Source organism: Thalassophryne amazonica, chromosome 14 (assembly GCF_902500255.1).
Source record: "Thalassophryne amazonica chromosome 14, fThaAma1.1, whole genome shotgun sequence".
Classification (NCBI taxonomy): domain Eukaryota; kingdom Metazoa; phylum Chordata; class Actinopteri; order Batrachoidiformes; family Batrachoididae; genus Thalassophryne; species Thalassophryne amazonica.
Genome location: NC_047116.1, coordinates 38,510,698 through 38,536,695, shown reverse-complemented (window position 1 = coordinate 38,536,695; position 25,998 = coordinate 38,510,698). Strand labels below are relative to the sequence as shown.

Sequence of the window (25,998 nt, the reverse complement as noted above, 5' to 3'; positions counted from 1 at the left end):
GAAGATAAATAAATAAATCTATACAGAAGAAAAGTGTTTGTTGGTTGCTTACACATAATTTGGGAACTACTGGGCGTAGAAAAAATTATGCATACTGTTGGAATCGGTGCATCAGTGCCGTGGTTTTAGGCTATAAATAAATGACAGCACTCAGACAGTGTATACCTCTGCCAAAGAAAAACTTAAAACTTGGAAACTATTCTCCAACCTGGCAAGGATGGGTACCTCTAGTAGTTTATCCAATTTATCGAATCTGAACTGGACATCCGAAATAAGTCAGACAAGGTCGACTTTCAGCATGACTGGGTTTCCATCAAGAGTGTCAAATGAGTATTTTATTGTAATTTATTATCCTCAGAAGATAAGGGTTTTATTTATTTATTTAGGTCTGTATCAGCTGGCTCTTCATATCTGTACCCCAAATAAGGTATACAGTGTGTGAATATTAATACCATTCAAATATAATAGGTATGCTCTAGCTACAAGTGACCTTCACTCCCTTTCAATTTACCAAAATCCTAATTTCATAGTGTGCTTAGATCAACAACACATCTGGTTGTTTTTATTTCTGCAGATGAACATCTCTGATATGATCAAGCCAATTCTAAGCCAGCTGAATTCTATGTTGCAAAGTATCAGTTACACAGGGTTTTGGCTTGTTTATCCAGGGGTTTAACCAGTTGCTTTGTTTTGGGCATATCCTTTTTCCACTCACCTAGTTCAATATTTACAGCTGCAAACTGTGTAGTCTAACTGAGCCCTCCACTAGAACCAATGGAGATAAAGGGCCTTGCCCAAGGACAACTTATTGGCACTAATGAGAGTGGGACACTACTGTTTCTTTAACTATTTGCCCACAAATCTGTAGAATTACAGTGATACATGTACATTGTAACCAAACTGGTGGTGGCTGGATAGAGTAAAGGAAGCCTTGAATGAAAGTGGTAAGAGGACTGAACTGCATTGAGAACCTCCATCAGTTGAATCAACCCTCTATAAAAGTCCCCCAAAAAAGAAGAGAGATTCTGTAGGCACATCATTAAAACTACATAATAGCACATAAAAAAATTTGGTTTTATATATATATATATATATATATATATATATATACATATATATATATATGTTTGCGCACATTTTCCTTACATAGCAAGTTCATGGTTATTCACCTGCACTGCAATAAAGCACTAAAAACATTGTGGCTTCACATTTTAATGCTGTTCATCTTTATTTCCACCATGAAGGTGGAACTTGTACTGGATCCTCTCTCAAATGAAGTCTGATGTCAGTCAGTTTAGAACGCTTATGTCAGATATTCAGTTATATATGCTTTGTACTCTCATGCTAATACTGCAAAATGCCCACTGTATGCAAACCTAAAAATAGCTATGAAATACTGTAGTTATACTCTGTCAACACTGAGTGGAATTAATATTCAAGACAAATAGCTTGTTCAGTCTGAATCATATCATCATAATCAACCTAACATTGGTGAGGTGTTTTATTTTCATGTGAAGCTGGTCTCATATGTCCCCAAAGATCAACTCAAATTAAATTAATACGAACGTGGAACACATTTGAAATATTGTTAAGAAGTTGACTTTTGAGTTTTCCTGACTTGTCTGCTTTGACCATTGTGGCAGCTGCTGAATCACTTTAATTCTATCTGAAATGAAACACTTGAAAATGATTAATTTGTTTTTCCAAAGTCTTTGTGAAGAGCAAAAATAGCGAGTTATCATGTGCAGGAAATCCTTCAGACTTGTCAGATAAAATGTGGAATACACTATAAACAAATCAAACAGTAACATTCAGACAGGCAGATGTTTATTCAAAAACAAGTGGACTTTTTTTTAGTCTGAGATATTCTGGCATTCATCCAAATGGTATTTTCTTTTTAAATTTAATCCAAGTCAAAGACTAAATAATAAATTCAGTTGCTTTGAATTAAATTTTTAGGCTTTTGTGCTGCAGTGTTTTATTTGGGTGACATTGTGTTTGTTTCCTGCAGGGCATTTGGGTCCCAGAGGGTGAAACAGTGAAGATTCCTGTCGCCATTAAAATTCTAAATGAGGCCACAGGACCTAAAGCTAATGTGGAATTCATGGATGTGAGTATTTTTCTTCCCACAATGTTTGTATTGTTACCACACCACACTCCAAAAAAAAAAAAATTACTGAGGTTGGTTATGCTCCAACTTTTGGTTTGCTTAAAATACAGGTCTTCAAGTTAAAATGCTTTTTTCTAGTTTGTTTAGAAAAAAATAACATTATTGCTTTTAATAAAGCCAATACAATGTTGTGGAACCTGTTGACAAAATAAATGTAATTAAATACATTGTTTCCAGACTGTAATGCTGCGTTTAAACATAGGCAGGACATATTACGAATGTCATATTTGCGTCATTCTTGGCACATTCCTGACGTTCTTAATGTGACTTAATGAATCTGAATAGGTTTCTTAACAGTGCGTGTTGGTGCATGATATTCGTGATTTTTGTGGAGCATGTTTTTGGCTGTCAAAAAATCTTCTACGAATGTCACACACCACCCTCATTTCGCCTCATGTCATGGAGGTCGCAACTGAGCGTGTTGATCCGTCTTGATTAGTGGTGATCCTTAATAGAGTGTGACAGCGTTCTTCTCTGACGTGTGCACAATTAAACCCTGCTGCACCGCATTCAGTTTCATTGCTGCAGTGTGCTAAAGAAGGACAGTGATGCCTAAAAGTCGGCTAAAAGTCTAGTCCCAATGCTCCTCAGCGCGCTCCTGCAGGTGTTCCACCTGCTGCTGCTGCTGTGCCTGATGTTTGGCTTTTGTTTTCTTGTCTAAAACCCTTAAAAACAGACCTGAAGAGAAAAGAAAATTTAGCATCTGGAAGTGTAAACCTTGCAGTCCCAAAAAATATTTTGCATGTCAGCATCAGATGATGTTATAAATGTACATAAATGAAGAAGAAGAAATGACATTGAGCAGTAGTTTCCAGTCAACACAGTTTATTGACCGTACAGTATTAGTATTAAATTAGGGGAGATGATGGTCTAGTGGTTAAGCATTGTGCTTGAGACCAGAGGATCCTCGGTTCAAATCCCAGCCTGACTGGAAAATCACTAAGGGCCATTGGGCAGGGTCCTTAATCCCCTTGTTGTTCCCGGTGTGTAGTGGGCGCCTTGCATGGCAGCAGCCTGACATCGGGGTGAATGTGAGGCATTTGATATGTAAAGCGCTTCGAGCATCTGATGCAGATGGAAAAGTGCTATATAAATGCAGTCCATTTACATTTATTTGTCAAAAAAATGCCTCTTGAAGAAGAACCCATATACATGTCGCACCGGAGTACAAGTCAGTTACTTCTCATGTGCAACAGTTAGTGAAAATTTGTAAAATGTTTTGCTGTTTTGCAATATGTATATGACATATTGCACATGTCATATACCTCTGACATGTGCAATCTCCCCCCATAACTTTTTCCCTTCAGGACTATTAGTTTATTCATTATTATTACTAGCTCTTTAGCCATTTCTACTTTATAAATATTTCTTATTTTCTTTTGTATCATGAATTAAGAACCTTCCCCTGTGTTTCTTTTTTAAATGAATAGACTCCAAGAGAGCCCTCCACGAGACTTCCTATGTGCCTGGACTGTTTGGTTTATGCATAAATGGAAAAAAAAAATCTTGAATCAACTCATTAATTTGGGAATTTTGAAGTGTGCTTTCTATTACTGGCATTTATTCATTTATTATTAGTTTATTTTGTTTGGTGCATTGATTCCTGGAAAGGTCATATATAATTAGTCATTCTAATTGTTGTTGTTATTATTATTATTATTATTAGTAGTAGTAGTAGTACTAAGCGCTTGACATATTGGTATGTAAGTTGCACTGGAATTTAAGTCGCAGGGCCTTCCAAACTAGTACAATATTGACTTATACTCAACAAAATACGGTATTTAAAGCACAACTAAACTGAGTGGAAATGGGAGCTACTTGGTCTGCTGTTGGTGCATTAGCTTTTCAACTAACATTGAAAAGCTAATGCACCAACTGAAAAGTAAGATTCACTAATTAGCTGTTAGCTGATCAATCAATCAGTTTTTTTTATATAGCGCCAAATCACAACAAACAGTTGCCCCAAGGCGCTTTATATTGTAAGGCAAGGCCATACAATAATTATGTAAAACCCCAACGGTCAAAACGACCCCCTGTGAGCAAGCACTTGGCTACAGTGGGAAGGAAAAACTCCCTTTTAACAGGAAGAAACCTCCAGCAGAACCAGGCTCAGGGAGGGGCAGTCTTCTGCTGGGACTGGTTGGGGCTGAGGGAGAGAACCAGGAAAAAGACATGCTGTGGAGGGGATGAGCTGGACTGTGCTGTGACCATTGTAACTGAAAACCTGAGGCTTTGTTGTGTGTCAGTATTAGCTTGTAGTGTTGGCCTAGGCTTGTGAATGAGGAAATCACCTTGCTTGGAGAGAAAATAAGTTTGACTCACTACAGCAATGCAAACCCAACTTGAAACATCCCACACTGAGCTAGTCCTCAGCTGGAGATCTGCCAAGCACCAGATTGTCTACCCATTTTAACTGGATAAATGCCAGACAACCTGTGCTGCTGGAGGACTCCTCATCCTCTTTTAATTTTCTGCAACAGAAACCCCTTTCAGGTGGTTATTTGAAGCCTCATTTTAGAACTCAAAAATAACAGTGCAGTTTTACCAGAAGTCCTCAATGTGTCTCTCATCTTGTCATCCCAGGCCAGGCCCTTATATCTGCTTTATTTGGGCTGATTTGAGCTTTCTTTCAGAACCTGGAGGTTAACAACGTGAGTTTTTATGCGTAATCTAGCCCTGGTGTAGCTTAGACAGACTTATGATTTTCCAGACTTGGAAAATGTGCCCTGTGACTCAAACTTGTTAGTTTCTCCTACAAGATATGAGTTTGACAGTCACCTTTTGTTAGCTGTCCTGTATTTTCTGGTGTATAAGTCACAGGTTTTTATTTGTTTGTTTGTTTGTTTTTTACTAATTTAGGAGGTCCTAGGATTTATATTCCATAATTTAGGAGGTCCTGGGATTTATATTCCAGTGATTCTTATATACCAAAAAATGTTATTAATAATAATAATAATAAATGCAGGGCTTTCTGAGAAATGAAAGCACAAAACAAATTAAACAACAATTATAAAACAATAAATGAAAATAATAAAAGTACACTACAACAATGCACAAAAATCCCAAATTAAAGAGCTGATAATACAGAAAAAGGTGCGACTTATACTCCAGCGCAACTGATATATGAGTTTTTGCGTGTGTGTATATGTGTATATGTTTTTTTTTTCTCTTCAAAAGGCATTTTTTGACAGATGTGATTTGTACCCCAGTCCAACTTTTACTCCAGGAAGTACAGTACTGTTGTGTCATTTGAAAAAAATATGTGTATAATATACAAATTACACTTCCCAAAATAGCAGACTGAGCTTTTTTTCTGTTCTCACATTATTTCACTTGACATTGAGTGTCCTCCTTTCGCTGAATACGACAGAACCTTCTGTTGTCACTCTTGCTTCTTGAGGGTACGTGGTTTTGGCCCGTCTTTCTTCTTGGTTCTCTGCCAGACAAAACGAGAAGAGAAAACCAACAAGACAAAAAGAAAACTAGACTAAATGAGAGAACTCAAAAAACAAATGCTGAAACAATTCTATCTTGTCATTATTTCTTTTTTGTATTTAAACAAAATAGATCAACAGTTCATTATTTTGTTATTTGGTTTTAATCTTTAACAGAAAAACAAGAGAACACATACCCTGATGACAGTTCACCTCTGTTTCAATCACTTCTCTTTTGTCTAATTTAGAACTTAAAAGCGCTCCAATAATGTGCCGCTGAACATCCATCTTACCATCGATAACGGGTGGATTCCTTGACGTGTCTCATAATCTGCTCATGAAGTCCACAGATTTAAAAGGAAATAATCCTTTCGTTGGTGTCGTTTGTATTCTCACCACAAGAGAACTGCAACTGAGTTTAAATGGAACCAGTCCAACGCCACTTTATAAAAGAGTCTCTGCACAGTTCATTAGTTCCATAAGCAAGTGTGGTTGCTGGTTTCACCTCGACCCAGACAAACCACATCAAAGGTTGGGGATCTCACCGGCGTCTGAGACACCTTGACGTAAACTAAAATGGTCTTGTGGGGAAGCGCCCTTATAGATGTGACCATCCCCAAAATAGTCACCAGTATAATAAAGAACTTGTCAGGGTTTTTTGTATCTTTCTCTCTAATGAATGCATGGCTTATATATCCTGTTTGATTGGTCAAATGAGGCTCTTAAGAACTGAGCTGAGATTCCCTTTGTAATCATCAGAATCGCCAAAGACCCCTGCTAGCTCATGCACACGCAATGCCACAGGGTCCTGCAGTGCGCAAGGTCCCATTTATAAAACGTTCACATCTTGGTTCATTTCAAAAGGGAAAGTGAATGTAAAAAAAAAAAATCAAATTATCTCCCTATGATGATGCAATCCAGATGAAACAGCCCCTATCACATACTGTATGTGCAAATGCACACACACACACACACACACACACACACACACACACACACACACACACACACACACATGCGACCCAATTGCTCTCATGATTTGTACTTTGTTTGACAGTCTGTGAGAGAGTTTTGGACTGCTAGCATTTCTATTTTCAGGATGTCCTTGCATATCGAATGTGTTGGTAATTTCATATTATACGCTTTGAGGACATGTTTGCTAATCAAACAACTAGACACAAACGCTACACATACACATAGGTGGTGATCTTAAGGAACATGTTTCGGGAAAACATTCACGCCTGATGGCTTTAATAGAGTTTTAAAAACTTTGGTTTGTTCAGTGTGGTGTGAAAGTTGAAAAACCCAAGAGTGAAACATTGTGCTTCCTGCAAACCGCTGTGGTTTGTTTGCCGAATGGAAAGCGAGTGGATGACAAATATGTGAACTGAAAGTCTAAACTGGTAGGCTAATAAATTTATCTGATCCATACACAGAGGATACCTCAAATACAAGGGTCAGCTTGAAAAGTTCTGCCTCTTATGCGATTATTTCTGTAACAAAGAATAAACTCACATGAATCACATACTGTATCTGCTTAAAATTTGGAATGTTTTGTATCAGGCAGTGTCATTACTTTTTCTGAAGATTTTGCATCCCATTTGTGAAGAAATCTTGTGTCTTCTCTCAGGACGAGTGATGCACAGTTGCTTGCACGTCTGCATCATTAGTGTAACAGTGTCCCTTCATGTGTCAGGGGAGAGTTATTGCTCCAAGTGGAGCAGTTTAAGTATCTCTGGGTCTTGTCAACGAGTGGGGGTAAGCGTGAGATCGATAGATGGATTGGGGAGGCGTTTGATGTTTTATGGACACTGTACTGGACCATCATGGTGAAGAAGTAGCTGAGCCAGAAGATGATGCTCTCAATTTACCAGTCAGTTTATGCTCCTATCCTCATCTATGGTCATGAACTTTGGATAATGAGTGAAAGAATAAGATCAAGCAGCAGAAATTAATTTCCTCAATCAGGTAACTGTAGCTGATACTACAATTCTAAGCAGATCTGACATGTCCAGTATTCATACTCTGCTGAGGAAAGCACAACTTTGCTGGGCTGCCCATATTGTGAGAATGTCTGCCCATCGCATCCCAAAGCATACGAGGTCTGTTAGAAAAGTATCCGACCTTATTATTTTTTTCAAAAACCATATGGATTTGAATCACGTGTTATTGCGTCAGACAAGCTTGAACCTTCGTGCGCATGCATGAGTTTTTTCACGCCTGTCGGTTGCGTCTTTCGCCTATGGGCAAGCTTTGAGTGAGGAGTGGTCCACCCCCTCGTCTTTTCTTTCATTGTTTAGGAATGGCTCAGAGACTGCCGCTTTGCTTGATCAAAATTTTTTCAGAAACTGTGAGGCACATCCAAGTGGACACCATTCGAGAAATTCAGATGGTTTTTGTTGAAAATTTTATGGGCTTCAAAGAGATTACGGAGTGTTACTGTCGCTTTAAGGACGGCCCCCAGCGGCTGATGGCGCGCCGCACTTCGAAGCCGCCATCGACAGGCTGAACGACCATTTCTTTCTAAACGGATGGCTGTATGGATCCGTGACCATCGTGTGCAATTTCTCTGGTTATCACAAGAGCTGGACATCAACCATTTTCCAGCAGATTTCACTTTTAATAAGAGATTTTGTCATGGAAAGCCGAGCGGAGGCTTCGCTCATCACGATGGATTCGCTGCTGGAGCAAGACAAAACCACCTCTGTTTTGGTCTCACAGGATGGCTTTGAGATGGCGTTCAGACAGCTGTCGGTGGTTTTTCAGTTGAGTGATTATCTGAGAAATTGTGGATGTGCCTGGACATGCCAGAACATGTCCTGTGAGGCTTCATCACGGTGTTGCTTTGGGCCATGCGGCATCGCCGCAAAGCGCGAACCCTCTGTTCCTCTTTCCATGACAAAATCTCCTGTAACAGTGGAATGTGCCGTTCATTTCCAAACTGGATGTTGTGTTTTATCCGGGATGTCATCTGGCTAGCACAGGAATTGTGAAAAGATGTGGACATCAGCACTTTTCGGCAAATTGAGACAGACGTGCGGAGGAATTCTGCGCGTCACGGCGGTGCCGCATGGCGCAAAACAACGCCATGATGAAGCCTCACAGGACATGTTCTGGCATGTCCAGGCACATCCACAATTTCTCGGATAATCACTTGACTGAAAAACCACCGACAGCTGTCTGAAGCCATCTCAAAGCTGTCCTGTGAGACCAAAATGGAGGTGGTTTTGTCTCGTTCCAGCAGCAAATCCATCATGATGCGCGAAGTCTCTGCTCGGCTTTCCATGACAAAATCTCTTGTTAAAAGTGAAATCTGCCGGAAAATGGTTGATGTCCAGCTCAGGTGACAAATGAACAACAAAAGGTAATCAAAAACTTCTGATATCTAAAGATGGAAATGAAACACAATAATTAAATATGAGCTGAGCAGAAGAGAATAGGAAAACCAAAATACACATCTAAGTACATAATGCCAAAAAAAAAAAAAACAAACATAGACTCACATGTGTATGAAAAGAGAAACAGTAGAAAACAAATTACGAGGTCTGTGATAAAAGTAACGGACCTTATTATTTTTTTCAAAAACCATATGGATTTGAATCACGTGTGATTACATCAGGCATGCTTGAACCCTCGTGGGCATGTGAGAGTTTTTTCACGCCTGTTGGTTACGTCATTCGCCTGTGGGCAGTCTTTGAGTGAGGAGTGAGGAGTTTTTTCATTGTTTAGGAATGGCTCAGAGACTGCTGCTTTGTTTGATAAAATCTTTTCAAAAACTGTAAGGCACAACTGAGTGGACGCCATTCGATAAATTCAGCTGGTTTTCGGTAAAAATTTTAACGGCTGATGAGAGATTTTGGTCTGGTAGTGTCGCTTTAAGGACGGCCTACGGCACCTGACGGCGATCTGCACTTCAAGGCGGCAGCGTCTCGCCATTTCAAGTTGAAAACTTCCACATTTCAGGCTCTGTTCACCCAGTAAGTCGTCAGAGAACAGAGAACTTTCAGAAGAAGTCGGCATGAGGAGTTTATTCGGACATTCCATTGTTAATGGACATTTTATAATGAAAGAACGTGCGGGCAGAGTCGCATGTCGGGCCGGACCCGACCACGGGGGTCGCGACAGGAAAAACACCTCCGTTGGAAACCTTAACGGGCAAGTTGGAACATGCCCAAGCTGTTAAACAGTTTCTCAGTTGCGCGCATGTCTTTCCTCATGCCGGCCTCTTCTGAATCTTCTCTGTTCTCTCACGACGTCCTGGGTGAATTAAGCCTTAAATTAGAATGTTTTCAGGTTGAAACAGGCCGATGACGGTGCCTGGAAGCGCTGCGCGACATCCCGCTCCGTGGGAAGTCCTTACAGCGACAGAAACACCCCATAATCTCTCATCAGCCGTTAAACTTTTCACCAAAAACCATCTTAATTTCTCGCATAGTGTCCACTCGGATATCCCTCACAGGTCCAGAAAAAATGTTGATAAAGCAACACGCGCCGTCCGCAGCGGCTATTCAGACAAAGAGATTCTGACGGGCGGGGTGGAGCACTCCTCACTCAAGGCCTGCCCACAGTCGAATGACGTCACCGACACAAAACTCACGCATGCGCACGAGGGTTCAAGCTTGTCTGACGTAAAAACATATGAATCAAATCCATTTATTTTTTGAAAAAAATAAAAAGGACCGCTTTTTTCATCACAGACCTCGTAAGAGCAAAGACTAAGAGCAAGACTAAGAGCAAAATAAGGAAGCAAGCAATACACAAACTACAAGTGCTAAACAATGGCTAAAAGTAAATTCATCAACAAAAAGCAGGAAACTAATCTGGAACTTAAAAATGGATAAAGTGTGAACAGGGGAAAAAGCCACGTGAGACACCAAGGAAACAAATGACAAAACAGAGAAATATGGACAGAAAAGACAAGACACAGAAACACGACAAACCATAAGGACAAACTGACACTGACTGGGATTAGAACACAGAGACAACCCACAGAAGGAACATGGACAAAACACAATGACATTTAACTAGAGCTTGGTATCGATTCAAATTTCAAGAATCGATTCGATTCCAATTCTTAAGATTCAGAATAGATTATTTCGATTCAATTCCATTCGAGCCAATCCGATACTGATTTGGGTTAGTGTTATTAAAACTGTTTTTGAGCTGTTACCTAACTGTCTAGTTATGCAATATATTGCTAGTATTATATTGACATTTGACAGCAAATTAATGAAGTATTAGTAGTTAATAATTATGGCTATAAGACTGATGGCACAGACCATCTCCCTCCCAAAAATAGAGCAGTATTTTTATTTTACAAACATACCGGAGGGCAGAATTACTGAACAGATCCAGGGCAGCCAAAAGAGGGCACCAGAGGTACCTGGTTCATTGGCCCTGACACAGGTACATTTCATCACCTTTCCATGTAAATCTGAAACGATGATAAAAAAAAAAAACTATTGCTTTACCTCACAAAATTTGGCCCTCAAAATGCAGGCAATAGTGTTTCAGAGAGTTATAAAATTAAAATTTTCCATGGGCAAACGGTCCAGTCTCCCCAACAAACACTCGCGTCTGCAGCACTTGTGCAGCACGTTGCAGGAGAACTTTTACCACAGCTGCACAGACTGACTTTTCAGTCAGTCTCTTCTGCTACAGCCGTGCAGCGAGTGCTGGTGGACTGACTTTTCCACCAGAGAGCCTTCATGCAAGGAACGAAAGAAAGAAAACAACAGACAAGAGGCCCGGTCATCATGATTGGCAACTTTAAATAGCTTTGACAGAGGTTGATGTATAAATTCTGGACCTGCTTCTAAATGAGAAGAACCAGCGCGTCCACAATCAATGTCGAGTGCGTTATATATATATATATATATATATATATATATATATATATACGAGGTCTGTTAGAAAAGTATCCGACCTTTTTATTTTTTTCAAAAACCATATGGATTTGAATCACGTGTGATTGCATCAGCCAAGCTTGAACCTTTGTGCGCATGCGTGAGTTTTTTCACGCCCGTCGGTTGCGTCATTCGCCTGTGAGCAGGCTTTGAGTGAGCAGTGGTCCACCCCTCTCGTCGGATTTTTATTGTGAATAAAATGTCTGAACGATTTGGAGCTTTGCTGCATCAATTTTTTCCAGAAACTGTGAGAGACCTCTAGGTGGACACCATTCGGGAAAATTCAGATGGTTTTCAGGGACAATTTTATGGGGATTACACAGATTAAGGAGTGCTCCAGCTGGTTTAAAGACCGCCCACAGCTGCTGAGAGTGCGCCGCGCTCCGAGCGCCGATCGACAGGCTGACACCCCGCTGAAACAACCAGATCATTTCCAACGTGAAGGCTTTGCTGATCCGGGACATCGTCTGACTTACACAAAAATGGCAGAAGACGTGGACATCAGTACTTTTTCGGCACATTCCACTGTTACAGGAGTTTTTTTCATGGAAAGAGAAGCGGAGGGATGCGCCACGGAGCCGTTCATGGCGCGGCACAAAACCACCTTCGTGTTGGTCTCACAGGACGGCTTTGAGATGGCTTTCAGACGGCTTTCGGTGGTTTTTCAGTCGTGTGACTATCCGAGAAATTGTGGATGAGCCTGGACATGCCAGAACATGTCCTGTGAGGCTTTATCACGGCATTGCTTTGCGCCATGCGGCACCGCCGCGACGCGTGGAATTCCTCCGCACGTCTGTCTCAATGTGCCGAAAAAGTGCTAATGTCCACGTCTTCCGCAATTCCTGTGCAAGTCAGACGACGTCCCGGATAAAACACAGCATCCAGTTTGGAAATGAACGGCACATTCCACTGTTACAGGAGTTTTTGTCATGGAAATAGGAGCGGAGGACTTCGGCGCGTCGCGGCGGTACCGCATGGCGCAAACCAACACCGTGATGAAGCCTCACAGGACATGTTCTGGCATCCACAATTTCTCGAATAGTCACACGACTGAAAAGCCGCCGAAAGCCATCTCAAAGCCGTCCTGTGAGACCAACACGAAGGTGGTTTTGTGCCACGCCATGAACGGCTCCGTGGCGCATCCCTCCACTTCTCTTTCCATGAAAAAAAACTCCTGTAACAGTGGAATGTGCCGAAAAAGTACTGATGTCCACGTCTCCTACCATTTTTGTGTAAGTCAGACGACGTCCCGGATCAACAAAGCCTTCACGTTGGAAATGATCTGGTTGATTCAGCCTGTCGATTGGCGCTCGGAGCGCGGCGCGCTCTCAGCAGCTGTGAGCGGTCTTTAAAACGGCTGGAGCACTCCTTAATCTGTGTAATCCTCATAAAATTGTCCCTGAAAGCCATCTGAATTTTCCGAATGATGTCCATCTGGAGGTCTTTCACAGTTTCTGGAAAAAATTGATGCAGCAAAGCTCCAAATCATTCAGACATTTTATTCGCAATAAAAAACCGACGTGAGGGGTGGACCACTGCACACACAAAGCCTGCTCACAGGCGAATGACGCAACCGACAGGCGTGAAAAAACTCACGCATGCGCACGAAGGTTCAAGCTTGGCTGATTCCATCAGACGTGATTCAAATCCATATGGTTTTTGAAAAAATAAAAAGGTCAGATACTTTTCTAACAGACCTCGTATATATATATGTATATATATATATATATATATTACAATATATTATATATTATTATATATATTATAATATATTATATAATATATATATATATATATAATTTTATTGTTTTAAATCAATCTTTGGATGTGTGAAATCTGTGGGAATTAAAATGAAAATCAATTTAAAAATCAGCGAATCGATCTTTTTAACCCAGCACTACATTTAACAACGGGGGCAGATCACACAGACCAATAAGAAGACAGACCATAACCATATTAGTGAAAACACAGAAACAAGACAGAGGACTAAAATACAAACCCATACACGTAAGGCACAGGCAGTAATACAGACGCATACACAACAGCAAACATATCGGCGGGAGGTGACAATGTTGCCATGTTCCAAAAATACTGTGAGGACTATGCCGTCACACCCACACTCGATGCTGTGTATCTGTAGCAGTTATTGAGCGCACTCTATGGTCCTGGTCAAGTGTACTCATTGTGGCTGAGTTTTCAATCTTCAAAATCCTTGCCCACCTCCTGACCGTATTGACATCCACACAGGCCTTGCCACAGACAACTTATTCGTCGATGAATATCCACAGGTGCACAACCCTCCATTATGAGGAATTCAATAACAGTACAGTGTTTCGAAGCTGCAGGCAAAAACGTTTGGGGTAGCAATAGTCAATAAGTGAAGGATTAGTCTTACACCAGTTTCACTTTGATATCTTGCTCATTATTGAAATAATCACATTGGAGGCAAAATCTTTCAACTGACTCTCATACATACCATTAAATTGGAACAAAAAACAATAAATTCTACAATAACCATTCCACCACCCATGTAGCCACACAATATAATACCAAAGATATTGTGAGAACTATTTCAATTTCAGTTTCAATTTATTTTCATTTATATAGCGCCACATCACAACAGAGTTGCCTCAAGGCGCTTCTCACAAGTAAGGTCTAACCTTACTAACCCCCAGAGCAACAGTGGAAAGGAAAAACTCCCTCTGTGAAAGAAAACTTACGCAGACCAGACACAAAGGGGTGACCCTCTGCTTGGGCCATGCTACAGACATAAATTACAGAAACAATTCACAAAACAAAAATACAGGAAATGCTGTTTGTGCACAGGACAGGAGGGTCTCCAGCACAAATACCACTCCCATCTCTGGATGGAGCCACACCTTAAACAGAGAGGAAAAAAGAAGAATCAGGCATCAGGAAGACAAGAAATACAGTATAATTTGTCAGCATTAAACAACAAGAAAAACAAGAAATACTAACGTGATCACCGACCACTAGCCCTAAGCTTCACTAAAAGACCCAGAAATTAGGTAAAGTTGAGGCTGTGGCATGCTCCGTTTACTAATAAAATTAATTAAAAGAGTAAAAAGCATAGAACTATGCTATACCAGTATGCGAGCCATACGAAAAGGAAAATCAGTGCGTCTTAAGTCTGGACTTGAAATTCTCCACAGAATCTGACTGTTTTATTGATGCAGGGAGATCATTCCACAGAACAGGGGCATGATAAGAAAAAGATCTATGACCTGCAGACTTCTTATTCACCCTAGGGACACAAAGTAGTCCTGCACCCTGAGAACGCAAAGCCCGGGCCAGTACGTAAGGTTTAATTAGGTCAGCTAGGTAGGGCGGTGCCAGTCCATGAACAGTTTTATAGACTAGTAGCAGATCCTTAAAATCTGATCTCACTGGGATAGGAAGCCAGTGAAGAGACGCCAAAATGGGTGTAATGTGGGCGAACTTTCTGCTTCGTGTCAAAAGTCTGGCTGCAGCATTTTGAACCAATTCGAGAGCCCTAATGCTGGACTGCGGTAAACCAGAAAATAAAACATTGCAGTAGTCTAATCTAGAAGAGATAAACTCGTGGATCAGGGTCTCAGCATCAGCCATAGACAGGATGGGACGAATCTTCGCTATATTTCGCAGGTGGAAGAAAGCAGTCCTCGTAATATTTCTAATGTGGAGGTCAAAGGACAATGTAGGATCAAAAATTACCCCAAGGTTCCTCACTTTGTCAGTGTGAGGTATGACACACGAGCCTAGGCTAAGTGTTAACTGGTCAAATTGATGTCAGTGTCTCACTGGACCAAGAACCATCATTTCAGTCTTATCAGAGTTTAAAAGTAGGAAGTTTCCAGACATCCAGCTTCTCACTGATGCAAGGCAATCATCTAAGGATTTTATGTGAATGAGATTACCAGCAGTTATCGGCATGTATAACTGAGTATCAACAGCATAGCAGTGAAAGGTAATCCCAAAACGCCGCAATAGAACTACTCTGCATAAGTATACCAACACTACTATTATTAACAATACACAAGTCAGGAAATTATTCTATTGCTGTCTAATCACTAAAGTTACTTAAGGAGTCAGAATGTGTTGATTGTCCTCTAATGAGATGAAGAAAATGATGACCTTGTTAAGAGATTCACTTAATTCAGCGGTGACATTCATGTATTTGGAATCTAGGCCTTTGATGTTGAAAGACATATAAGAACAGGTATTGCCACGTTACATGACATATTGTAATGAATCATCTTGATGTATGTGGCCAGCTTACAAGTGCCCATGCTTGAAATAGTTAAACTACAACCACAAGACAATGTATTAAAGTGACAAATGAACACAACAGTTGTCACTCAATTTGAATTGCAGACACTTTCAGACACTAGTACCTTCAGATCCCAGACCAACTTTGGTTTACCATCTTTACTGTTTGGAGTAGAGGCATGCCGATTGGATAACGTGTGTTATGGCTCAACAACTTTAAAAATCTTGTACTGTGTTGTATAGATATGACTCACTGTTTATTTGTCTCTTGCTGTAATCCCAAGTTACACACACACACACAGAGTGACATGTTCTCATACATATTCTTTTTGCTAATAATCTATTTTATGGTGGATGTCATGTAATATTCCTATCGATGTTCTTTTTTGTGTGTGTAAGTGAGGCATCATACTTGCACAATGTGCTGTATATAAAGACCTGTTTATAGCTTTGGAAGTGAATGAACCATCCATCCATCCATCTTCTACCGCTTAGTCCAGTTAAGGGTCGCAGGGGGCTGGAGCCTATCCCAGCAGTCATAGAGCGCAAGGCGGGGTACACCCAGGACAAAAACTTGTATTTGAATACGTACGATAATGATCCATGAATTGTATGATATAAGGTTGTACAAGCTATCCCTATATTTGTATATTTTTATCATATTTATACAATATTTTCAAAAATATTGAATAAAATCTATGTGGTATGCCTGTGATCACTATTTATGTCAAATGTAGCACATTTTATTACAACAAGATCCAACTTTTTTTTATAACGTGAGATCGTCAGAATATCAGACAAAAATGATTAATAATAACTCTTTCATACTATTTTTATTATTTTATTCTAGGCACTATGTTAACAGTCTTATGCAGGAGTAACTCACTTTGATGTTTAGGTTTGAATAAAATTCAACTGTGTTTCCGACTTCTGAGCAACCTTGCTGTGTGTCTTCAAGGGAATCTTCATCCTTAAACGGAATAAGGGTTGCTGTGATCTTTGACGGATCACTCTATACTTGTAAACATGATGACCCCTCACTGAACACTTGAAAAAGTCTGTTATGTCTTTGAACCTTTGGTCTTGCATTTGTCTTTTGATTGTGACTAGAAGACAAACATTTTTGGCAGAATATCTTGACATATTATACAGTAAATATGGTGATTATGTGTGAATAACTGTAGTTTGTTGTTATTTTAAAATGATGACACTCATATAACCTCATTTGTGTTGCACATATTGTCTGTGTTGTTAACAGATTTGAATGTTTAAACTACTATCTCACTGGGCTGTGACTGTTTGGGATTAGTTGTAGACACAAAATCATGCAAATTAGAGACAATTTTTTCAGTTGGAATCTCACTGAATTAGTACTAACAAGATGTTAGAGCGTGGCACCCAAATGTGGACTGAATGTTGAATGGACTGACGACAAAAATAAAAAAATGGTGAGTAGTCCACATACATAGCGCATGAATGCTCCTCAAATGCCATGCAGCATTCTCGCACTGCCTTTGGAGGAGGAAATGTAATGGCACTTTCACAGATGTCAAGTGCCACTCGCTGAAATGATGACAGTTTTGTGCACAACGTACTAAGGATTGCTGTGGACTGCTGGTATATTGTTGTTATGTGAAAAGAGGCTGTGGAAATTCTCCCAACTGTCGGCACAGAAAAAAAGCACTGTGAATAATATTAAAATGAAATAAATAATAAAAGAGTAACAAATACAGAAATAATAAATAAATAATTTTAAAAACAAGAAGAAAAGTGTGTACATTTCAGTCAAAACTTACAGAATGATATCCAGAAGCTGCAGTTTGTCACTATTTTTGTCCCCATGGGATCTACTGTCCCCATTCCCTCCCAGGAGTGACCATTCTGCACTCACCCACTGGCCAGGCTCCGGGATCTGTTTGACATGCTTCTTGACATGCACACAGTCTCTGGGATCCTTTGGTGACACTCCTAGATGCGCTGGAACAGCCACCTCTCCGTGAATTGGCTAGCATAAAACAATAAAGAATTAAACTTGCTTCCACTGTGTCCAGCCCACTGTCCCTGTGTGCCCCTGCCGAACCGGCAGCATTACAATTAGTTCCACTGCAGCCCTCAAAAACAATAAAACTCACAGATACTACAGTCAGAAGAGTTCATGATACCCATGTGACTATGGTGAGGAACTTTGTTCTGAGATGTTTTTGACAGATAAAATTCAAGCGAGTGACACCCTCCAACTCCCATGAGGAGACGGTGAATCTCCATGAAAGCTGGTAAATGTTTGCAAAATTCCTCGCCAATGCCCTTCACAAGCTGTTGCAGTCCAGTGAGATACTAGCCTTACAGACTGCAAGTAACCCAGGTAACTAATCATGATGCACTTGTGCCACAAAACCATGCATTTATTCATTTTAAAACTGACCATTGAGACTTCTTCTAATGGTACCAAAATACTTAGATCACCTTGACATCAAAGGTTTCTGCCTGATGGCCAAAGACCAACTTAACCTCAGATATGTTGTCATCATGGTGCTAAATTGGTAGTTTCAGGTAGTCATTCAGCCAAATTACCACACAGCAGCCATGTCAACCACCCCCCTTAACCCTAACTTGGAGAAATAAGACCCCCATCTTCAGAGTGTTTGGACTTGGTAGCCTCACATGGCTGCCTCAGCAAGATACCATAATACTAATGATAATAATAATAATAATAATAATAATAATAATAATAATAATAATAATAATGCGATTTGGCCTTTGGTCAGGTTGTCCTCAAATGTAATACTCATCACAGAAAGTGAAAACCCTTTTGCTGCAAGTACTTGATGGTCCCACTAACTTTTTTTTTTTTGATGAATACTTGCTCCCACCATCTGTATTGCCAAAAAATAATACAAATAGTTTTTAAAACAGTTCAAGGAGGAGGTGATGGTCTAGTGGCTAAGCTGTTGGGCTTGAGACCAAAGGATCCTTGGTTCAAATCCTAGCTTGACTAAGGGCCCGTGGGCAAGGTCCTTAATCCCCTAGTTGCTCCCGGTGTGTAGTGAGCGCCTTGTGTGGCAGCACCCTAACATCAGGGTGAATGTGAGGCATTATTGTAAAGCGCTTTGAGCATCTGTTGCAGATGGAAAAGAGCTATATAAATACAGTCCATTTTCCATTTCATAGTCAACATATGAACATTTCATATAACATCAACATTTTAAGCCTAATAATCCATCCTGTGCTTTAATGACTTAGTATTTCAGTTGTAAATGGTAAACACAGCTCTTCACAGTTTTTTGCACTTGTTGACAGGGCAGGGCATCCTTAATATTCTTCCACTAAGGTTTGCTCGAGGAACTGTTGTGCGTCTTAATTCAGGTCTGGGAACATGAAGTAATTCCACGCGTCATTGCGTCCACTTTCTACAGAACCACCCTGGGACTTGAATGGCAACGACCCAGGCAGACTATCTAAGTGAAAGGTCCTAAGTGAAATGCAGGCATCTACTTGGCATTCTTCAGCCACTGAGTCCTCGGCACAGAGGCATCATCAGAGGGATCATGCCCAGAGAAATGCATGACAAAGCCAAGATGTCATAGCTGATGTCCCTCACAATACAAAGGATAGTCCTCATCTTACTCTCTGAAAAGGGCTATTTATTTGGCACAAAGACAGACACAGACAGCAATACCCAAAGATCATTTGAAGAGACCTACTACCCAAAACATCTAGTCATCACCTTTGATTACTGGTCAGCATCCAAGTCTCACAACCACACACGCACACCGACTTTGACCTTTGTTCTCCTGCAGATGTACTGGCATCACAAACACTTCTGTTCAGGTTTATCATTGCTTCATAATTTCTTAAAGATCAAAGACACAGAGACATGAATATCACTGTTAATCCTAACCTAAATATTTTCAGTTTTGTCTCTATAAGCAAATGTATCTCATAATTAACTTTGGAATAAGATTCCACCAGGCCAAAAAAAAAAAAAACACTGTATTGCCCAAAAGTACTGAAATAACTTCATCTTCTGTTTTGTATTTTGCTTCAGGACAAGATATATTTCACTCTTTTGTATGTTAGCACCCTTTATTTCTATCCCCCACATGCCTGAGTGTATTTCTGTCTCATTCAGGAGGCCTTGATCATGGCAAGCATGGAGCATCCCCACCTGGTCCGGCTGCTAGGTGTCTGCCTGAGTCCCACCATCCAGCTTGTCACACAACTGATGCCTCATGGGTGCCTCCTCGACTACGTCCATGAGCACAAAGACAACATCGGATCCCAGCTGCTCCTCAATTGGTGTGTCCAGATTGCAAAGGTAAGGACAAGAGAAGTTTGGAATAAGCTTTCTAACTGGCTGTGTGGTTGGCTGGTTGAGTGTTGTTGGTGATCAGCTTTTGCTTGGTTGGGTAGTTGTTTGAGCGGAAGGTTGTTTTCAACATGAATGGATACTCTTATTTTAAAAGGCTGGTTTTCAGTGGAAAACATATTTCTACAACTTTGAATGTTGGTCTGTTCATCTGTATCCATAAAGGGAGAAGGAGTTGGACATGTGTTGACTGATGAATGTCCCTGTATTGGAGACTATAGAGGAGAACTTGAGTGTTTTAGATTATGAAGTTGTGCTTGTATTTGACAACATTTCACAAGAGTGTAAATTATATGAAATGCTTCAGTTTGGGGCAGATACTTGATGTGTTCCAGTTTGTATGTATCCACCAACCACTTGATGGACCCATGGAATGTTATTCTATCTTACAACATTCTTGACTGTCTGTGACTGGAATTCCATGCTTTAATTTGTTACCAGCGCAGAGTAACATTTTTGTATTTGATCTGAAACATTACACATACCAAAACACTCCTACTCATTTAAAAGTAAAAACATATCTGATTGTAACTATGAAATCATGTATACATATCCAACAATCCACAGGCTGAAAATTCCACAATACCTGGTCAGAAAATGAAAAAAGTGTGAGCTTGTTGGCAATGACGGACATTTCTATTATGATTACTATGCTGCGCCACAGTGACTACAAGAAGGACACTCAGAAAGTACACCAGTGCCTTGGATTTTTGACACCAATTCATGCAATTGTTGCTCTGTGGTGTTGATTTAATCAGTTCTGTCCACTTGTGCACCACTGTATGATTAGGTAACAAACAACGCCTCCGCCATGTTTAATCTATATTGGTTCAAGACTGTTTGAGTTGAACTTTTGATCTTCGGTTTCAGCTTAATGGAAGGGTCAAATGTGAATTCATATTAGTGTTTAATAGTAACCATAGCTGCAACTTCAACCAGGTCCTAGAAGTATCCATTCTAAATATAGCCCACGTATGAATATAAGCATTTGGCCAATATGTATTGACCAAATGTATTCACTTTGTTATTAGCTGAACCACAGCAAGTCTATATTTTGTTTATTTATTGATTATGTCACAATGTATAGGATTGATGCATGCATTTATGGATGTGGGCTTGGTTGGGTCTTGCCCAGGAATTATCATTATTATTATTATTATTATTCATTCATTCATTCATCTTCTACTGCTTAGTCCAATTAAGGGTCGCGGGGGGCTGGAGCCTATCCCAGCAGTCATAGAGCACGAGGCGGGGTACACCCAGGACAGGACGCCAGTCTGTCGCAGGGCCACAAATAGACAAACAAACACAGACACACCCACACATACACCTACGGACAATTTTTAAAGATTCCAATCCACCTAACCCGCATGTCTTTGGATGTGGGAGGAAACCGGAGCACCCGGAGGAAACCCACGTGAACACGGGGAGAACATGCAAACTCCACACAGAAAGGCCACGGGAATTGAACCCACGACCTTCTCACTGTGAGGCAACAGTGCTAACCACTAAGCCACCGTGCTGCCTATTATTATTGATTTTTTTATTTAATAGAAGCAATTTCTGATGAGCCGAGAAAGCTGGAACATTTCAAATGAAAGTAGTTTTTCTCTTGATATACTGATTAAAATAATAATAATAATAATAATAATAAATAATAATAACAGCTTTCTCGGCTCATCAGAAATTGCTTCTATTAAATAAAAAAAATAATACTTTATTATGATAATAAATCATATAATTTTTGTATGGTCCACATATACAGATTCAAAAACATTGAAGAAACATTGATTTCTTTGGAGGTGGACTTCCTGTTGCATGGAAACACAAGGAATTTTCCTGATGATCACTCAGTAACAAAATGTTTATAGATGTAAACCCCTGATTAAATAAAGCCTAAATCTTTTTAAAAATAAATAAATGATGCATGGCTGCAGAATACATTTTACCACACATTTTGAGTATTTATATGTGTTTAAAAATACTAGATATCTCGTAATTTATTCATAATATATTAGTATAGTAGTATAGTATTATGGGAGCAACTTGTGGATTAAGGACCTTGGACAAAGCCTGACCACTTCTAGCATCTTTACATCACTGACCTTCTAGTTAGACATGAGTTTGAACAGAAGACCCTCTGGTCTCAAGACCAATGCTTAACCACTAGGCCATCATAGACAGACAGAATCCACTTCTACCATCTCTACATCACTAAATTTCATTGAAAACCTTTCAAGTCAAAGAAAGGCCAGTGATCATGTAACCTCCTTTGGGAATGTGTTAATTCACAGTACAGTAGCTTCTGCCTGACTGACAGACATCTTGATGACCACGTGAGACTTAGCATCTCCAACTCTGAACCCAATTCCAGATAATTTACTAGTACAAAAAGGTTGTGTAGGAGTGGCCACTAAAACTGGTTATCATCATCCATTCCTGCTCTACCTGCAGCCAACTTAACTCAGCCGGGTGTGTTCAGCCAAAAGTTTTGGTAAAAGAAAATATACGTTTTGCATAGTACTGGATGGATGGATGGATGGATGGATGGATGGATGGATGGATGGATGGATGGATGGATGGATGGATGGATGGATGGATGGATGGATGGATGGATGGATAGATAGATAGATGGATAGATAGATAGAATCAGATGAAGACAAAGGGCTACTTCACAATCCTATAAACACAACGTGTTTGCATTTTTGCTTTTGCTTTATCATTCCCAGCATTTTTGCCCAGTACTGTATATTTTGGTATAATTAGGCACTCAGACATTACAGAACGACCAGATCAAAGTCGCAGAGAGTAGAGTGTGTGTTAAACTGTCAAGAGAAGGGAAATGAAAATAATGTCAACTGCAATTATCATCTTGGATAAATATTTCTGTTGCAATTTTTGTGTGAAATAGAAGCAGGCGGTGCACCAGCGAGCTTCTGCATGAAAATATTAAACCATCAATTCAACCCCATGCAGGATACACAGTTGTGATCATACCACATAAAGTGCTTTATTATAAAATAGGCAAACAAAGCATGTGTACTGACAGACTTCCCATGCTGTGCAACACAAAGATTTCCACAATATGTAAATTAATCAAACAAATTACTTCTTGTAAATGGGATGTTGATTGGCTCTATGCACATGAATAAATGCATGCCTGCTGTGAACAGTTGTCAACATGGAGCGATGTATAATTCATAAAGGGTTGATATAATGGGTGTATTATTTGCCACATTTATTAAAATTATCACACATTGGACACTGCACGTTTGAATAACACCAACGAGGTAAATTGGTACACTTAACACCTCACCGTTCCCAGGTGTAACACGCATAATAATTTATTCCATTCAGACAGCTTTTCCTCTGGCTTATTTCATCATCTCAATCATGGATGTTTACATCCACTTATGTCTGTTCTTTCGGGGGATCTCAAGGTTCTTACAAGTGACAGCGCTCCACTCTCTGAGGCGACACCCCTGTGGCCCTCCTTCTCTGTCATGGCTGCCATCGCAGCCATAGATTATTAATGGAGTGCTCCACCATGAAAGTCATACTAATGAGCAGATTCATCAGAACTACTGTGCACACAGGGCTCTGAGGCCATGGCGTGCTTTTTACTCCCCTTTTCCTGTTTTATCCTTCTGCATCACTTTATCACATTTTTCCTCATTATGCCAGCCACTTAATTTTGCTGCCTTCTTGTTTTTTTTTCTTTCTTTTTAAAGAAAGAACACTCACACAATGTCCGTTGTTTGACATTGGAAGCACCTCAACATTGTCAAGAAAAAAATAAAAAACATACATATTTTTTGATACCTGAACAACTTCTTCAAAAGCTTCAAAAAGTGACCTCTATTAATACTTTTTAGCAGTCGGAAACAACTGCTTTATACTATAGCCATTTTCCACTTCCGATACTAATAGCGGCGCCTCATCTTTCGGTAAATATTTCTTCTTTAAGTTTTGCTAAGCTGTTAACAAGCCATTCGGATTCAATTTGCATGTCATTGGCGCTGTCTTTTAAAATGGCATTCACTTATTTTTGTAAATTTGCTGTGCATAAACATCGCCCTCCGCTGCCGCAATTGATTCCCCTCACAAGACGTTTTAGCCTGGAGGACTGTGGTTTTTTTGGGGGGGGTTTTTTGCATTGCAAAATTTCAGCTAATCCAGTGTACTGTCAGGGGCGGTAATGGCACCACATATTCATACGTCAGCAGGACTCATTGCTTTTAGAAGGCACATTTTGGGTCAGTGAAGTCTGAAATATTCCAACATTAAAATGCCACATTGGCCTCTTGTCAGGTTTGTCATGTTGGTGTCTGGAGGAACATTTTTAAAAATTGTTGTTTACACCATTATATTTATTTTTTCAGCTATACATGGTTTGCTTTTACAGCTTTGTTGCATTCTTTGCTAATAGCTTTGGAAGTGTTACATAAATTCTGAGCCAGTGTGTGACTCAATAAAAGCAAGAAACTATCCTCCGCCAAAGGCTAAATGTCAACTTGAACTGCTGAATCATTCTTTACCAGACACAGATCACAGATTGCGTTATGGTGTGTACCGCAGACAGACTTGGACATCAGAGTTAGTTTATCGACCTTTGAGAAGCAGGAACAGCTCCAAAGGTTTCACTCTGCTTTATGACACACCTATGTCAAAGCACTTTATCTGTGCGTCAGACCGATTCCAGTCCGAGCTCAATTACTTCCATAGTGTCGAAGCCAAAAAATCGGCAGTAAAGAGATAGGGGGACAGGTGGTCAACACAAGTGACACAGGTTTCGGGTCTCTTCACACACAGTACAAATGTGATCGAATTGCGCATGAAGCAGGAATCGTATGCAAAATGTGTAAAATCGTAGCTGCCTCTAACTCCTTGTACACCTGTTGCTACAACTATTTGCGCACACCAGCAGCTGAAAGACTGAGTTGTGCGCTGTGAGAGCCATCGAACCCTCTCACGACAGGTGTCGGCCAAATTCCAGGTGACATGCAACAACATCTAACACCGCTCATTTGGCACTTAAAAATGTGTGGCCATTCACACTATTAGCACGACAAGTCAGCAGACAATCACTGTCGAGCTGGATGTGAAATTTGTCTAAGTGCCCCCACAACTGTGGAGTTGCCAAGTGCACATGTGGCGTGCCGCAGTGTTGGTTCGAGCTCCCCCCCCCGCAGGTGAGGTGCCTCTCATCTGATCACAGAGTGACATCTTGGTCTGTGCACTGACAGGACAGGGGGCATGGCTGTTGAGACATCTCTGATCCTGGACACCACATCTGCAGAACACATCCCATGTTTTGACAGACATACATGTGTGTGTGCTTGCTGTCATCATGTGGAAATACATAAAAACATATCTCGCTTTTGCGACAGGCTGGAGAAATGGAGCATCAGTTCATGTGGACACTCAGCAGGCGATCTCAATGTCACGTCTCTCTGACAGGACCCGCGTGTTGGGCTGTGAGCGGCGGGCCGTGGGACAAGCCAACAGTGCAACACATATGCCACTTTCAGTCACATATCAGCAGAAATACACCGTAACAAATGCCATTTGGTCAGTTATCACAGCGCTTTTTTTTTTCTCTTTTTTAGAAAAAAATATGTTATCTGCTTGTTGATTTTAGCCATTTCATGCTCCTGTTACAAGACAGTGATTGTAGTGCAGTGGTAAAGTTTCCGTCTGGTAATCAGAGTTTATGGGCTCGAATCCCGTGAGTGGCATTTACTTTTTAATTATCCAGGGTTATTTAACTGCGGGGTTCTGTATTCCTCCCCTTTTATTTATTATTTATTTAAACCCAGTGATATTCATTAATTCTACAGCTGGTTTTTCTTT

At 40.3% G+C, this 25,998-nt stretch overlaps 1 protein-coding gene across 1 annotated transcript in view; it reads left to right on the top strand.

Annotated features, from left to right (window-relative positions):
* Positions 1-25,998, top strand: part of LOC117525342 (receptor tyrosine-protein kinase erbB-4-like) — a 1,053,282-nt gene that overhangs the window by 831,797 nt on the left and 195,487 nt on the right. Inside the window, exons 19-20 of the mRNA XM_034187180.1 lie at positions 2,012-2,110; positions 19,909-20,094. Of these exons, the coding sequence (XP_034043071.1) occupies positions 2,012-2,110; positions 19,909-20,094 (285 nt within the window). The remainder of the gene's footprint in view (positions 1-2,011; positions 2,111-19,908; positions 20,095-25,998) is intronic.